Below are 15,427 nucleotides of genomic sequence, written 5' to 3'. Positions count from 1 at the left end.
AATCCCATATAGCCTTTGATGCTTATACACTTATTGTATTTCTGCTATTTTTAATAGCGTAACATAACAGAGCAGTGAGTCAACATGCAGTGTATTGCCTACATTCGTCACGACACTTGTGACAAGAGATGTTTCTAAATTAAAAATAGAATTGAGGGGTCACTGATTAAAGCTGAATTACCATTCAAAAACCATAATACAAGTGAAGGCAGATAAAAGACTGCCACCCTCCGGCAGAAACACCCGAAAAAAGCTGAGGAGTCAAGCTGTGGAGTTAACTTAGCCAAGATGGCCCCCTGTCTGCACGTGGAGGTCGCTGTATCTCTAGCAGATGACTCATCGTGGTAACTGGTGTGTTGTGTTGCTCTGCTGCTGCAGTGCTGTTGCTAACCTCCACCTCTCCTTTCTCCTCCCCTCCTGATTTTCTTTATTATTTCCTAACCTTTCTTCTTCCCTCGCTTCTCTCTCTGCTCGTCTTTGCTCTTTTTCATTTGCAATCTGCCTTTTTTCTATATCTGGTTCTATGTCTCTCCCTGTTCTCCTCACTCGTCCTTCCTCTCTTATTTCTTCTGCCAACTCCTTTCGCAGGTTTCAGAGTGTAATTGGCCTTCTCGCCAGGCTCCCAGCCTTCACAACTTGTTTGCTGTGTGTAAGAACATGCACAACTGGCTCAAACAGAATCCCAAGAATGTGTGTGTCATCACCTGCTCGGTAAGAAGACGCTCACAGAAACAAGCTTCATCATATTCATCCCTGTCCAACATTTATTTTTTAATAAACTGTCTGGATTCTTGTCCACATAAGTTCTGCCAAGTTACCCAAATCAATTTTGGATTTACTGGCAGGCTAGCTTTTACTCTGCTGACATCGTGCTTTGCCATGATTCCTTCAGTTTAATACGAAGTACAGCTACATTTATTGAGCAGGGACTTATTTTGATTGTCCCACAACACATCTCCAAGTTTTCTGAGGTGTCTTTTAAAGCAAAACGTAACTCCCTCGAGAAAGACAGTCAATTGTCGCCAAATACTGATGCCAATCCAAGCTGCCATACCAAAGCGTCAGTATTTGACAACCTGGGGATGAGACTCAACAATCAGCACTATGCACAACACTCCTAATATGCTGCAAAAGTCTAATTTCTAACACACTTAAAGTCTCTGCATTACGAGGGACGCCAAGGCACAAGAATGAATTTTAATGCACATTTAATTGCTGAAACGGTTCATTTGTCAGCATGCATTATATAAAGTGTTTTAACAGAATGAAACTTTGTGATTTTACATCGACAGTTTCAAACAAAATGTTCAAGTAACACAACTTGTTTCTTGTGTGTCCATCAAATGAAGAGTTTAATCTCACACAGACAAGAATTCTTAACAAGGAAACAAAAGTAGAAGAGAACAGAGCTTTAGTCCAGCGTGTCGGCCTTGGATGTAGAAATTCAGTCAGTGGATGTGAGTCATGTTTGGTATGTTGGTCGGTTGGAAAGGAGAGATGGCACACTGTGATGTGTTCTTGAACGTCTTATTTATGTGTCTGTGTTTGGTAAAAGAGACGGTTAAAGAAATAGATGAAGACGTTTTCTAACACAAAACACATGTATTTTGATTGGCAGAGATCAGTTTGGAAAACTCAGCATGTTTCCTCATCAACCAGCCGCACTTTGAGTGTGAACATAACGGCACATAAGGCTTTAATCATGTCAGCAGCATTTGAAGCGCAGCTAAAACACAAAATGCTCTTCAACACTTACGTTTTGCAGTACAATTTCTACTGAAGTATTCACTGAAACCGGCCTCGCTGTGTGCTCTGATTCAGTGACAGCAATACTGTACACTGGCATGTGGTGGGGCGTGTTATTGCCAAGTCAGTGCGGTTCGGCTGTGGCTTGGCAAATTGCTCCATCTTGCATAACCTCCTCCACCAAACGACTCCTTTCTAAAAACTGTTTTCTCTGCCTCAGATCACAAGAATGTTTTTGTCTGCCTGTAACCTGAAATGAACTCAGAGTAAAATTATAACAGTGACTACATTCAGTGAGCAAAAATCTCTACTAACATTTGCATTTTGTGATGACCTATTTGTGCACACGACTTTATCATCAAATATTCTTAGACCTATATATTTTATATTAACTTCTTTGAGCTCTAACTTGTAGTAAATTAAACAGATTTTTGCTACTTTAACAGTCGGAGTTGGAGCTACGGTGCAAATCTGCAGCAAGCTTTCAGACGCTATGAGTTGCTGTGTTCAGTGGCTTCATGCATGCTCACACTTGATACTGTCATTGCTGTGATGCTAAGATGTGATATAAACAGTGTAGGAGTTAACACGCATTGCCAAATAGTGAAACTTTAAAATACAAAGTGTCTCAGTGTCTCCTTACCTGTGTGTGTGTTTCAGGATGGTCGTGCTCCCTCGGGTGTTTTGGTTTGTGCCATGTTCTGCTTCTGCCACCTCTTCAACAACCCGATTCCTGCCATGCAGCTGCTCAGCGCCAAGAGACCAGGTTCTGGCCTCTGGCCCTCACACCGCAGGTTTGCATCCCTGAACAAGTGTGCATGTGGGTTTGTCAGAGAAAGAGAGGAGGGGAAGTGAGAGGAAGAAAGATCAGGAAACTGGCATCTATAGAAGATACACACAAGACTTACATTTTCGCTGAAGATGTCTTTGTAACACCTATTACACGTTTTCCTTCCTACAATCATTTGACACGAGAGCAAAATTACCCCCTTAGCAAAATACGTCAATTCATTGTCTTTGATGATTGTGAAGAGACGTCCAGTGGACAGCCACCTGATGAAGGTCTTTCAACCTTCATCAGCCCACCTGATGAAGGTTGAAAGACCAAAACATGGTATTTAATGAAGCTGATAAATGGCTCTCCTGGCAAAGTGCATGCCTCATGCAGGCTACTGAGGTGCATGGAAATATAAAAAGATTTGGCCGTCATTAAAACTTTACTTTTTAACCACAAGAAGTTCTTCAGATGTCTGTAACTGAAATTGAAAAGAAGGACAACTTTTCAACGTCTTCAAAGATGTTGAATTGACGTCTTCGGGACGTGTTTGTGCTCAGTGGGTAAAGTCGGGCAGAAACAAAAAGGAAAGTGCTTTGATAGATTTCAGAGGAAAGATGAAGAGACCTATCACATAAGATTTATGGCCAGTTACAAGTCATTGGTTTATGTGTGTGTTGGGAGTGGACATGGTCGATTACCTCGAAGCAGATTTGATTTCTTTGCTGTTGAAATGACTGATGGAGGTTGTTGCACTGAAACATACAGTACCTATTGTCAGGTTGTGTTGATTTTGGACCTAAAAAAAAGTGTTGTTTTACTGAGAAATTAATCAGATGAGCTGTCGGCTGAAAGAGAGACAGGGCGAGGCGCAGGGCGAGGCAAGCAGACAGAGATCATGGGAAGATTATGAGCATTAGACACAGGTAAAACACAGACATGTGGAATCAAAGAACTGGAAGTCGGCTGAAGCGTTAGTACAACACAGGCAAACTGAACAGCCCAATGCCTGGAGGACCTGGGTGGATATACTGCAGCGTTGATGAGTTGCAGATGAGTGGCTGTGAGCAGGTGTGGAGGCTGAGCAGCAATCAAGGAACCTAAAAAATAAGGAAGAGTCATTACATCACTGAATCTTGCTTTGGTGCCAGACTGTGGTGTCAGCTGTATTGGAGTCGATGGGAGATGCATGGAGAAACACACTTAAACCCTAACATATCTACGTCAGTTGACTTCTGATGAGGAAATGCCTGTTTTTTTTATTCTAGCATAAGAACATAATTTCTAGTCTCATAAACTAGCGACGTTCGCTGTTATAGGTTGTTCAGAATAGGTAGAAAACGTGATCGCCAAACAGTGCAGCCACCACTCCTCAGTTTCCTCAACCTAAGCATGAATCTTGGGCTGCAGAGCTGGCAGACCTTCAAGGACACACATTTTATTACCCTCCCAGACAGTAGCTGTAGTATTTATCAGCAGGAGCTCCATCCTGAGCCAGAGTTTCAGTGCAAGCTGACCGAAGGTTTATGTAAACGGAAGTAGTAACATAATTCTGGACTTTGTTCCAAGTCCTTAATGGATTTGTCTGCACTTATCAGTGTGTTATCATCTTCCTCTGACTGGGTTGTGCTTCTGCTTGTTGTCTTGAAACAGCTACTGTATGTATGACATCTGTCAGTTTGTGAACGATTGGTACATATCACAAAAACACCTTACATGTGATAATATTTTCTCCTCTCCATGCAGGTACATAGGTTATGTTTGTAGCATGGTATCAGAGAAGCCCAGTCTACCACACTCCAAGCCCCTGCTGATCAAGGGCCTCACCATGACTCCGGTCCCCTGCTTCAACAAGCAGCGCAGCGGCTGTCGGCCCTTCTGCGACGTCCTCATCGGAGAGACAAAGATCTTCACCACGGCGCAGGAGTACGAGAGGATGAGGTAGGATGAGGATTGCTCATGTTGTTGCGAACAAACACACATTCATATCTGACATTGTTACAGTAACATCCATGTTTCTCCCTCCTACACACCCTGCATGTCCAGAGAGCACAGGGTCCAGGAGGGTAAGGTCGTTTTCCAACTGGGTGTGAGTGTGCAAGGAGACGTCGTCGTTTCAGTCTACCACATGAGGTCGACCATTGGAGGGCGTCTTCAAGCCAAGGTAAACCTCATGTGCTCTACTCTGCATCCTACTGAGTATTTTGACTGCAAGTAGCAGCATCCATGGAGGGACGAAACTAGAATACTAATTCCAAGTTAGGACGCTTTGTAAAACATTAATAAACGAGAATGTGATCTGCAAATCCTTTTTGACATTTACACAATTAAAAACAGTACAAAGACAATATATTTAATGTTTTTCCTCATCAACATCATTTGGTTTCTGCTAATATATGCTTATTCTGAATTTGATATCAGCAAACTGTTTTAAACAAGTCAAGACAGAGGCAACAAAAGACTGAATGTCATTGTCAGCCAACAGTTTGTTTGAAAATGAATTTTATACAGCGTCCCGTCCCATTTGTTTGGAAACAGTGTTCTACAAAACATGTCTGTGTACTGATTAAGTCAACATCTTGATCAGACTTGACAAAAACAACATGACAATGGTGGGAAAAATAATCTCATTGGCACCAGAAGCTGATGTATCAGCCATCAAACTGTCTCAGGATGTGGTTGCAACTTATTTGAATATTTGTGCATCTTGAATCCAAACACAAACCCAAACACAAACCCACAAACTGTCAGGAAGAAGTGAGAATGAACTTGTTCCTCCTGAATTCATGGAAAGATGTGGCTTTCCTCCAACAGAAACACTGGGAGAAACAGCAGACATATTAAACATACATTTGTTCTCCTGTTGTCAGGTGTCCAACACCCAGATCTTCCAGATCCAGTTCCACACTGGCTTCATTGCTCCTGGTACCACCATGTTAAAGTTTAACAAGTGAGGACATTTCTTCTATTTAATCACAGTTTTGTGTGAAAATGGCAGGAAAAACTTAAATCATAATTTTCAGAGAAACATACTTTGAAAACAACACTGCCCGTTCCGTTTGCTCTCTCATCCATCTTTCCTCTCAGACCGGAGCTGGATGCGTGCGACTCTCCTGAGAAGTATCCTCAGCTTTTCCACGTGATACTGGATATAGAGGTGGAGGGCGTGGACAAACAAAAAGACCTGACGCCGCCGTGGGAGCAGTTCCCCTGTAAAGACCTCAGCCCCAACGTGCTCTTCTCCTGCCACCAGGAGCATCAGGACGCACTGGCAATCGCTGGTACAATACTATACAAACTGCCTCTGCTCACATAATGTTTAATCAACAACATGCTGGACACACACTTGAGGTGTGGAGCTCTGTGTTATGGCCTCTGAGTCATTAGCGTTTGTGTGTTTTTCTCTGTCATCTGCCTTTCTGAAAAGCTCAATCACGATACAGGGAGCTCGTTAAGTATCCACGTTCACAGTGGCTACTCAATGCTTGGAATTTAAACAAAAATATAACAGTGATTATATTGTTGATATTTAATTAAAAGATATTACTTGGTTCTGACACAAAAGTGCTGTAAAAGCCTTGTGCTTTTACTTGCCTTTACCTACTTAGTCATTATATCCTCATTACTGATGATTATTGGTCTGAAATCTCATTGTGTTAATATTTTGTGAAAGTACCAACATCGAGTAATTTTGGTCAGAAATATCAGGATAATTGATTTTATCACTCAGCCTAAAAATAGACTTGTTCTCACCAGGATAGAAGAAGTGAACAATACACAGCCACAAATCTCTATGCACGAATTTGTAAGATAGTCAGTGGTGGAAGAAGTATTGAAATCACCTAAGTAAAAGTAGAAATACTATTAAAAAAAATTATATTAAAAGTAAAAAAAAAAAAAGGAGGTTATTCAGAGTGTCAAAGTAAAAGTGCAAATTACGCAGAATGCCACCCATCAGTGTTATATTATATTATTGGATCATTATTGATGAATCAATATGTAATCGCTACCTTAATGTTCTGACTAAGTTGGTCAATATGTAGCTAATTTGAACTAGGCTACCTCATATACTGTTGGGTCGTTTAATCTATAATAAGTCATTATATTTTATAAACTGATTATAGCATTTTTGTGAAAAACATCAATCTTAAAAGTGAGATGTAAAGTAAAATATATGGTGCAATATTATATTATAAGGTAGCATGAAATAGACATGCTCAAGTAAAGTACAAGTACCTAACATGCAAAAACACACTGCCATATGTTTACATGTAGACACATGAACAAACTAATGAACCAACTCTCACTTTTGTTCCTACAAGATGAGATGGAGGGATTGGATCTGGAGGGTAAGACGGTAGAGGAGACCACAGACCTGTTAGAGAAGCTGATCAGTACAGTGACAGTAGTTAACCAGGTTTGGCTCAATTCAATCATACTGATTGACTCTATTGACGAATACATCGTCTGTTATTGGAAAATCACTTGGCTGTGTCCATTTACAATCGGTATCGATTGAATTGAAAAGAACCCCTTCCTTGTTACAGAGTGATATATCACTTTGGTGGATGATTTTATTCTCTTCTCTTCTCTTCTCTTCTCTTCTCTTCTCTTCTCTTCTCTTCTCTTCTCTTCTCTATCTTTATTCTGTGGGGACATATATAAATCACTACTGTAAATAATTCCCCTTAAACATGTCTCTTGATATCGGATGAAAGCAGACCAGTGGATTTCTTAACTCTGTATCCAGAGAAAAGTTTCTAAGAAATCTTTGTGGATACAAAGAACTGGGGGAAAAAACTTTAAAAGCTGAAGGAAGACAACTTTAAAATATTCTACCAAAGTGAAATGTCGCTCTAGATTGCTACTAGCTGAGGTTCATAGTCATATTGTACATCCCATCCCTTTCTTTAAACGCAGACTGTATGTTTTCCTGATTGGATTCTTATGAATAGAGATTTTTTAAGGTTGTTTTGGAAATATGTGCTCACATGACTGTAGGAGAATAGGAGGTAGAGGTAACGTATGTAGCTACTAGTTTGTATTTATGTCGACTTCCCAGTTAATTTCCTGCTTTGTTATTTCTTCAACATTCTACTATCTCCACTTTGAATCCTTCTTTCTCAATTCTGTCTCTTTCTTTCGTTGCCTCTTTCATTTTCTTTTTGCAGAGCCGAGTCGGCCCGGCGGAGGTCCAGATGGCCGGGGCCATTGCGAGGAGAGCGAGCCCTCTGACGACGAGATGCTCTCTCTCTCCAGCCAGCGAAGCAACGCCAGCGCGGCCCCCCAGAAACCCGACCCTCCTGCTGCAGCGCAGGCTGCCCCTGCACCTGCTGAGGAAGTGGATCTTCTTGGCCTCGATGGGGAGGACATCAACCCCCGGTGTCCTTCATCTCAGCCCCCGCAGGCTGCAGCCACAGCCACTGACCTCCTGGGGGACTTGTTCGGGGGGCCACCGCAGCCAACCAGTGGGCCGTCGTCGGCCCAGTCCACACCACATAAAGTAGCCCCAAACACTGCCTCGCCTTGTCCATCTCCTGCGCCGCCAGGTGAGACTAAATAAGTTCATGAAGCATGAAAGATCATTTGTGAAATAAAAAGTCAAAGTCAAGGTCCACCAACTGGATTTTTCTGGTGCTTTCAATCAGGTCTTCATGAGAGCTGAAGTGGATCTTAAAGGTCCAGTGTGTAGGATTTGGGGGGATTTAAGGACAGAAATGGAATTTAATATTCATTATTATGTTTTCATGAGTGTAAAATCAACCGGAAACTTGAGTCCACCATGTTCCACCATTATGTTTTTACAGTAGCCCAGAAAGGACAAACCAAACACGGACTCTAGAGAGGACCTTCAACATTTTTTATAGATATAGATATCATATTTTATTCAGGGCAATGGTGCGTTTGGTTTGGGCACCTGTCACTATAACTTGCTGAAGAAAGTCAGAGAGTGAGGAGGGTAGTCAGCAAACGTGACTAAAAGTAACATCAATAAAACTTTAAGACATGAACTCGTCTGTGAACATTTCTGAGTATTTGAAAATACACTAAGAAACGCGACACATTCTGTAATGCAAATGCAAAGAAAATAAAATCAAACAAGTAAGACAATAACAAAGGTGATTATGTTTGTTTCCCCCAGCGTTTGATCCCTTCGGGGCCGGTCCCATGCCCAAACCTCAGGACATGATGGGTTCATTCCTTGGACCAGGTAACGTGGGGCAGCCAGACCCCTTCCTGCATGCTGCTCGCTCTCCATCACCCACCCTACAGCCTACAAGCTTGGGTAAGGCATGCCTCTGCTGCTCTGCTGCACTCTCTCACAGCATTATGGGTGCAATAACACCTCAAAGAGTCCACATCAGGGTGAGGCACATTATACTGCACAGTATCTGCTGCAATTCCTCATGCATCGTGATCATCTCCGCTCATGAAACACATTTTATTATTTGTTGTTGTCCAAAGAATCATTTTACTGCACTGTTTTTAATGTAGTTTTTCATTTTGATAAGCTTACTCACACACCAGCTTTGCTAGAGACAGTCTTTTTTATACTGCTGCTGTATGTTTGGCAATGAATGGGTTTGCATGATTTATGTCAGCCTGTCTGATTAGCATTGTTAGCATAGCTTGCATATTTCACTTTCAGCATGAATAATTCCCCATCAGCCTGAACTCCTCACACAGCCAATATTGTAAATTCATACAACGCAGGACAATTCTGCTACATTAGATGTCGACATTTCTTTAGACTTCACTTCGTTACAGAGCAGTGTGTGCATGATGAAGCAAAAATTATCAGTGGGCTTTTCAATCAGTGTAGGATTATAAAATTGACAGTAACATTTAAAGGTTCAATGTTTAAAATTGGCCACACACCCAAAACAAATAACATAGCATATCACTCGAGTAACTGCTAACTGTAGCTGGTGTTAGCTTGTTAGCTCAGGTCCGGACTGGTGGCTCGGAGTACTGGGGAGCACTGGTTGATGTTTATACTGCTAGTTCAGGAGCTTTGGACCAGGATAGGCTGGGGCTAGCTGGTTAGCATGCTAACATCAGTGGATCTCTGCAGCACAATACATAAATGTCATAATGTCAACATTTCTTCACATTTTGGTGATAATTTTAGTTAATTTTGGATTGTTTTCAACTAAAATCTTACATATTGCACCTTTAATGTTTATTGCTGGCCTGAACTTACCTTAAGCTGAGAGTAAGGCTTCTAAAACAGGTCTGAATACGGCCTAAAACTTGTATGTATGTATATTTTTTGCTGTTTTTTAAGCAAGGAAATATCCTTCTCCTTCTTTTATTGGTTGCAACACATTTTTCCACAGACCAGTGGCAACAAAAAACCCAATTAATACCCAACAAGACCCACCCCAGTTAGCCTTTACATTTGTTTGTAGTGAGTATTTATACATATTTGTATTCTGAAAAAAGGAAAAGAAAAGTAACAAGACGGAGAACCAGAGCGGAAAAAAGCTAGTATCAGCAGACAAAAAAACAAACAATAAAAGCAAAAACAAAAGCTAGATAAACAAAGAGAGTATACAAATGAGACAATTATGTTTTAAATGTGAAATTAAAGGTTGCTATTTACGGCAAACAAGAAATTATCCACAGAAATATTTATTTTCAAGAACTACCAACTGGATCTGTTTAGACATCCGACAGCCTCTCTGACGCCTCACATGAGACCCAGTCCGGCTATTATTTTCTCCGGCTGTGTGGGTTCACGCTCCTCAGCTCCCATTCACTGTGCGCTCAGTCTGTGACAAACCTTTATGTGCTTCAATAGGCCGGGGTTCCCCCGTCCCACCCACCACCCCGACCGTAAACATTCAGCAGCAAAACCCCATGGGAGGATGGGACTGGAACAGAACCGCTACCACAAGCACAGGTGAAACCATACACACATACACACACACACGTACACTTAAACAACACAAAACAACACTGAAGTATGTATTCACATGAGTGCAAGCTTTTGGAACTGGATGCTAAAGCTCAAGTGTTTTCTTCTGTCACTGTTGATTTATCCAGGAGCAGGCTTTGGTATGGGCAGTCGGTCAGCCACTACCAGTCCCACAAGCTCAGTCCACAGCACCCCCACCCACCAAACCAAGCCAAACACCTTGGACCCGTTCGCTGACATAGGCAACCTTGGAGGAAGCCTTGGAGGTCAGTCACTGAAGATATACTGAAGTACGTATCTTTGTTATTTCCATGACATGTTTTAATTCATAATCTCCTTTCTTTCTTCAGGTTCTGGCTTCTCCAGCAAACCCACCACTCCCACTGGATCTACCCCCTTCATCCCTCCCATGGGCTCCCCATCGAGACCTCCTCCGTCTCCCCAGCACGGCTTCCCCTCTTGGCAGCCAGGTGCTGGAGGTGCTGGAGGATGGCAATCCCAAGGACAGGGACCCGCCCCGCAGCCAAAGCCCAGCCCCAGCCACACCCCCATGCCTCACACATCGCCCCAGAACCGACCCAACTACAACGTCAGCTTCTCCGCGATGGGAGGGGGCTCGCCCAGCGCAGGAGTCAAAGCACAGGCTAACATGGGTGAGCAGGAGATTAGATTTCATATTGTCTGTGATGATGCAAATGTTGTCAGGTTGTGAAGTTGTTAAATATTTGTAGGAATGACAGTTTACATAAATTCAACCTAACGTCACATAAGCAATAGATAATAATAGATATATATATAGATAGATAAATAGATATGTAAGGACAGAGAGTACAGAGATAGTTGTAATACACATTAACTGTAGACCCACTCAGTCAGTTGTTCAGAGGATCTTTCATCTAATAGTTCAAGGTTAAAAGTTGATGAGTAGTTTGAATAAATGTTTTCTGTATTTCTGTCTGTATTCCTCTCTGTCAGGTACTAAACCCAAGGCCTCGGATGCCAACTTTGACGACCTGCTGTCCGGTCAGGGCTTTGCAGGCACCAAAGAGAAGAAAGGGCCCAGGACTATAGCAGAGATGAGAAAGGAGGAGATGGCCAAAGAGATGGACCCTGAGAAAATAAAGGCAGGGGCTTGTGTTTCTGATGTCGAACTTTCTGTAAAAACAACACAAAGTCCGATGACACTTGTGTCACGACATCAGAGCAGAATTACAGTTTGACTTCAGTTCAGTGGGTTTTTTGTCATCTGTTGAACCTGTGTTGCACAATAGAAGTGATTCAGTGATCCCCAAAAGTAGGGTGGTGCACTCAAAAACCTTTGGCTGTAAAAGCCTTTCTGTTTATTCCAGAATTAACGAAGCGGTCAATGTAGGTCTCCCATGACCAAACTTGGTTGCTCTAATTGCTCCTTTAAAAGCATTTCACCAGACCCGCCAAAATCACTGACAGCATTTCTGCTAATTATTGTTCCAAATCTGGTCATCAACGGCTAATGGCTTCTCTCCCTCTCCTGTTTGTGACCCAGATTCTGGACTGGATCGAGGGGAAGGAGCGTAACATCCGTGCTCTGCTGTCCACCATGCATACTGTTCTGTGGGAGGGGGAGACGCGCTGGAAGCCTGTGGGCATGGCTGACCTGGTTACTCCAGAGCAGGTCAAGAAGGTCTACCGCAAAGCAGTCCTGGTCGTCCACCCAGATAAGGTGAGACAGATAAAGACTAGTCGACTGAAAGTGAGGATCTTTAACTGTATGCATGAAGGGAGAGAAAACAAGGCGTCTCTGTCCAAACAAGTTCTCTTTTATTAACCCGCATGTTTTGTAGATGTTGGTTTTACTTCCTCGTTGTCCAGGGTCCAACAGACACTCTTTTCTTTTCTTCTTCTCTTAATAATAAAGCGGTGCTATTATACCAAATAAGGAAATAGAAAAGTTTGAAATGTTTATATGTTATATGGGGCACTGGTTGTCAAACTTTTACAGGTCAAGGAGCCCCAGACTGATGCAAATTAAACCACAGACCCTGATTTAATAGGGTTTATACTTTCAGATGATTTATTACAGAAAGAGTATCAAACCCAGGACCAAAACAGTCAAACATTACTTATCAATGGTTTCCTGGAATGAATGAAAGAATGCATTAACAAGACACAAAATTATTTCACACATATTTCTCACAGTCAATAACGGAATAACCTTCATAGTATACCTTTAATTTGCCAGTTTTTCTTAAGATGCAGTGCACTGAGCTCCAGGGCCAATGCACATTACTTATGTTAGACTTCAAACTGTTGCAAAACCGAGGGGTTGTGTGCCCAAAAAGTTCTTTCAACACCATTCATAGATACAGAGCAAATGAACACCCAGTGTATTTATGTTTTATTATGTTTACACCTTTGGTCTCTGAGAACCCAAACAGAAAAAGGTGGCAGACATCTTATTGTTGGTTTAAAATCATGTTTATAAGCAATTCTCATACAATTAGGAAAGTCATGAAGTCTCAGGCTGATTTAACTGTGATCAAAGAGACATTTAACATCCAACGATCATTAATGTTGTCAAAGTTAACAGTTGAATATGAACTTTTTCACACATGATATAAACAAAGACAGTAAAACAATGATAACAACAAAAATAACTGTCACTTCAATAAGGGGATATCTCAGTGATCCAAAAGTGGTTTTCAACCAATCAAATAAAGAACTACTCTCCTGGTGAACGGAGTTAGCAGTTGAATGAAGATGATTTACTATATCACCAATCGTAGCATTATAGTCAGGCACAAAGGTACAACATTCAGAACCGATAACAGCACAAGTTCCTCCCTGAGCTGCCAAAAGAAAATCCAAAGCTGCTCTGTTCTGCAAAGCTAGAAGTCTAACAGAGGCGAGTTCACTCGATATCAGCATGAGAGCCTTACCGGTTTCATTAGCTATGACTTCAATTGCATGAGACAGATCTGCGATTTGATCCAACGCAGACATAACTCCGTAAAAAGGAAGAAGGGGGCCGAGAGTATTCTTGAAAGCCGATTGATGATGAGTCCCAAAGATGTCTGAAACTCCACGTCGTGCTCGTTTAGGAGGACTTTTGTGAGGCAGGGCGTGAGCCACTCTCATAGCCGGGATGATGTATGCCAAGCCACAGCGTCCTTTGTAATCCACAGGAAGATACGGGTATGCAAGGTTTCCACATACCCAGTACATTCCCACAGGAGAGGAGATGGAGCAGGTAGCAGTGCGGTGAGCTAGAGCGCTGAGGCGAGCCTGGCCTGCTGCCGCCAAGCAGTGCTCAGGTGCAGAATCCAGAGACTTAAAGTCCATATTGGTGTGTTTGGGGTCCCATTTGAATGTACGCAGGCAGTCGGATTGTCCGACAAGTGTCTTGCCATCATTCTCGAGACACCACGGGAACGGCTGAGGCATCATATTTATGGGAACGGGTTTTGGGGATTTGAGACATCTGTTGCAGTTTGTGTGTCCTCCAGAACAGTTAAGTGGTCTCATTTTGGAGACTCGGGTACAATCACGGTGAGAATAAGACTTAGGCGAGGGAATATGCATGAGGTGGCAGGTGTCACAGTCAGAGGCAGGTAAGGCCATCAGAGGTAAGCCTTCTCCAGCTGTGTAGGGCATTAGGCCGCAGACATAACAGCTGGAATTTGGGTTTATGTGATTGGCTACTTGCCATGCCATTGTCAGGAAAACATTGAAATCGTCTACACGTACATCTGGTGCTTTTATGGCCTGTGGAGCTCCAAGGATGGACTCCACCAAGATCAGTGTTATGACAGATATGATCAGGGGCATCCTTGCAATAGGAGTCAAAGGCTCTGGATCTTCACAGTTAGAGAAGGAAGCTAGAGCACTTTTATGGATGTGTTTGTGTCATGTAGAGGCTCTAGCAGAAAACCAGCACCATCAACATCACACTGAAGGCAGTTTGTACCTGTGGAAAGAATACAGAGAACAGAGAATCACTCACAACAAGTTTCTTACAAATGGCAATGGAAAGACATCATAACAGCAGCCCATAAAATAACCTCACCTGTGGTTTCAGTCTTCAGAGCAGCCTTTTTTTCTGGGGATTCAGGTTATGTCTTGAGGATCTGTTGTGAGCTCATGGCAGGTAGAAATCACCAGCATGAATGCGAGGAGAAAACATATGACTTCTCACTCCTCTATTCATCCCCTCTTTATCAGAACAAGCACCCAAAATGCACCCAATCCAGAAGTGTCCAGTGAGTGAATCACAAGATAAACACCTGCTAATCAATCATTACAAGCAAACAGGATTTCACTCAGACTTACAGGCAACAAACGGTACATTTGGATTGGATATTTGCATATATATAGTACAGTAGATACATAAACACACACAGAGTTATACTCCCAGCATTTAAACACACACACACGTTGATTATTGGCAAGAGGAAATGTAGAACATGAAGACTTAAATAAGTCATCAGGAGCTTCACAATAAAGTAAGGCAGAAAATAGAAACACAATATAAAAGTAATAAACAAAACAGATAAAATAATGGTGACCTGTGCCCTCGTCATACAGGACTAATATCCACAGGGGACCTCATGTGATTTCATGTTGCATATTCACACAGGTATGCAAAGTCTGTATTTTTGACAACAGATGTTTAAAAAGAAATAACCCTGAACCACCGGCGTTTTGATTTGCACATGACTAATATTATCACACAACCTCTGCATCCATCAGAGACTACCTCCGAAATTATTACAAATTACTAGAGACTTTTTTTTTCATTCATAACTTCATGGAATGAGCCAAGAACAGGAGGATGAGCATTGTTTTTGTGTAAACTTTTAATTGAAGACAATTTTGAGCATTTTGTAGTTTTAACTGTGAGCTTTCTTTGAGAATCTCTTGTGGGGTTTTTGTCCATTATTTAGTCTGTTATTTAGACCTGTCGGTTGTTGTCACCCTCTCTGAATTGTTTGTATTAAGCCACAGTT

The 15,427-nt window shown here is 42.0% G+C and overlaps 1 protein-coding gene across 3 annotated transcripts in view; it reads left to right on the top strand.

The window, feature by feature from the left end:
- dnajc6 (DnaJ (Hsp40) homolog, subfamily C, member 6) overlaps positions 1–15,427 on the top strand; it is a 50,779-nt gene that overhangs the window by 30,809 nt on the left and 4,543 nt on the right. For 2 of the 3 annotated variants that reach the window (XM_084354007.1, XM_084354005.1), the window contains 13 exons: positions 589–711; positions 2,407–2,540; positions 4,268–4,462; positions 4,568–4,685; positions 5,392–5,471; positions 5,609–5,802; positions 7,693–8,070; positions 8,664–8,807; positions 10,326–10,427; positions 10,571–10,708; positions 10,793–11,095; positions 11,418–11,566; positions 11,968–12,144. In XM_084354007.1, coding sequence (XP_084210133.1) covers positions 589–711; positions 2,407–2,540; positions 4,268–4,462; positions 4,568–4,685; positions 5,392–5,471; positions 5,609–5,802; positions 7,693–8,070; positions 8,664–8,807; positions 10,326–10,427; positions 10,571–10,708; positions 10,793–11,095; positions 11,418–11,566; positions 11,968–12,144 — 2,235 coding nt within the window. The remainder of the gene's footprint in view (positions 1–588; positions 712–2,406; positions 2,541–4,267; positions 4,463–4,567; positions 4,686–5,391; positions 5,472–5,608; positions 5,803–7,692; positions 8,071–8,663; positions 8,808–10,325; positions 10,428–10,570; positions 10,709–10,792; positions 11,096–11,417; positions 11,567–11,967; positions 12,145–15,427) is intronic. The other variant, XM_084354006.1, reaches the window with a different exon arrangement.

Source organism: Pagrus pagrus, assembly GCF_965226575.1.
Source record: "Pagrus pagrus genome assembly, chromosome: 6".
NCBI classification, from domain to species: Eukaryota; Metazoa; Chordata; class Actinopteri; order Spariformes; family Sparidae; genus Pagrus; species Pagrus pagrus.
This window is presented reverse-complemented; position numbering and strand designations above follow the sequence as displayed.